General features: G+C 55.6%; 1 protein-coding gene across 3 annotated transcripts in view; it reads left to right on the plus strand.

Moving 5' to 3' along the window:
- The first annotated feature begins 509 nt into the window (after positions 1 to 509).
- Positions 510 to 1,253, plus strand: part of CA12 (carbonic anhydrase XII) — a 55,566-nt gene continuing 54,822 nt past the window's right edge. For all 3 annotated transcript variants that reach the window (XM_012645038.1, XM_012645037.1, XM_012645039.1), the window contains exon 1: positions 510 to 594. In XM_012645038.1, coding sequence (XP_012500492.1) covers positions 510 to 594 — 85 coding nt within the window. The remainder of the gene's footprint in view (positions 595 to 1,253) is intronic.

The raw sequence follows: 1,253 nt of genomic DNA on the forward strand, positions 1-1,253 counted from the left end.
TCCCAGAAATTCTGAATTTGAATGCAGCCTCTAACCCATGCCCACTCTGGGCAGGCACAGGACTGGGTCCCCGAAGGAGGCTTTTGCCTATATGGCATTGTACTTGGGGGATTCTGAGTAGGGTCAGGGAAGGACCAAGGCCATGGCCACCGAAGGGATCTCTAGACACACCCTTGGAATGGGGCCGAGGCAGGCGGATGTCCCCCACGCCTGCCGGCAGCTCCCACGGAGAAGTGGGTTCCCAGGTCAGTCTGGGCCCTGAGGAGCGCCGGGGCGCACAGAGCATGGCTCAAGTCAGGGCTGCAACTCACCTTGGAACCGGGGCTCCAGCCCTCCGGTAGGCAGGGCGTTCTTCCCCCTGCACGATGACATCACGTGTTTGGGGCTGAGTCGCTCCATAAAAGCACCCCGGGGGAGCCATGAGTCTGAAGAGCCGACTTGCTAGCCCGGGCACCTGGGCGGAGCGCACGGGACAGCGACAGGCAGCGAGGAGCCCACGGACGCCCGAGATGCCCCCGGGCAGCCTGCACGCGGCGACCGTCCTCCTGCTGCTGATCTTAAAGGAGCAGCCTTCCAGCCCAGCCCCGCTGAACGGTAAAGTTTCTGCCTGCTTCTTTCTTAACAGTCCGCAGCGCTGGGGCGCACCTGGACAGAAGGATTTCCTGCCAGGCTCTTTGATGATAAAGTGAAAACATTACCGGAGGGAGCAGGGAAGGCGGAGTGCCAAAGAGCATGGGTTTTTTTTTTTTGGTTTTGTTTTTTAAAGAAAGGATGCTTCATTTTCATTTGCAATGCACGACCTGCTGCAGTTGGGGAGGGAAGCACGTTGTCTTTTCTTTCTAATGGGGCTTAGCTCAGATATGGTGTTAAAATGCGTGTTCTCTGAGCACCCCAAGCTCTCGAGATGTGGCTTGGGAACTTGCTAACCAGGGAGGAGAAAGGAAACCAAGATTTAAAATATTGCGCCGGCGATCCAGGTGCAGATAGCACAGGTGACTGGGGCGTTCTGAGCGGTGTAAGCACAGGGAAGGGTTTGCTGTCGCCCAGGGCAGAACCCACAGACAGTGGTAGGTGCTTTTCTTCCTAGGAGACACTATTTGCCATTAAGTTTTACCTCCAAGTTGGAGGGATGATGCACCTCATCCTTAATCATTGTTTTTCCTGGGGAGGCTCTACTATGCTGAACGTATGTGTGTGCACGTACACACGCACGCGCACACGTGTACCTTATTTCTGATTGTAATTAGGACACT

The sequence above is a fragment of the Propithecus coquereli genome, unplaced genomic scaffold (assembly GCF_000956105.1).
Source record: "Propithecus coquereli isolate 6110/MARCELLA unplaced genomic scaffold, Pcoq_1.0 Scaffold224, whole genome shotgun sequence".
NCBI classification, from domain to species: domain Eukaryota; kingdom Metazoa; phylum Chordata; class Mammalia; order Primates; family Indriidae; genus Propithecus; species Propithecus coquereli.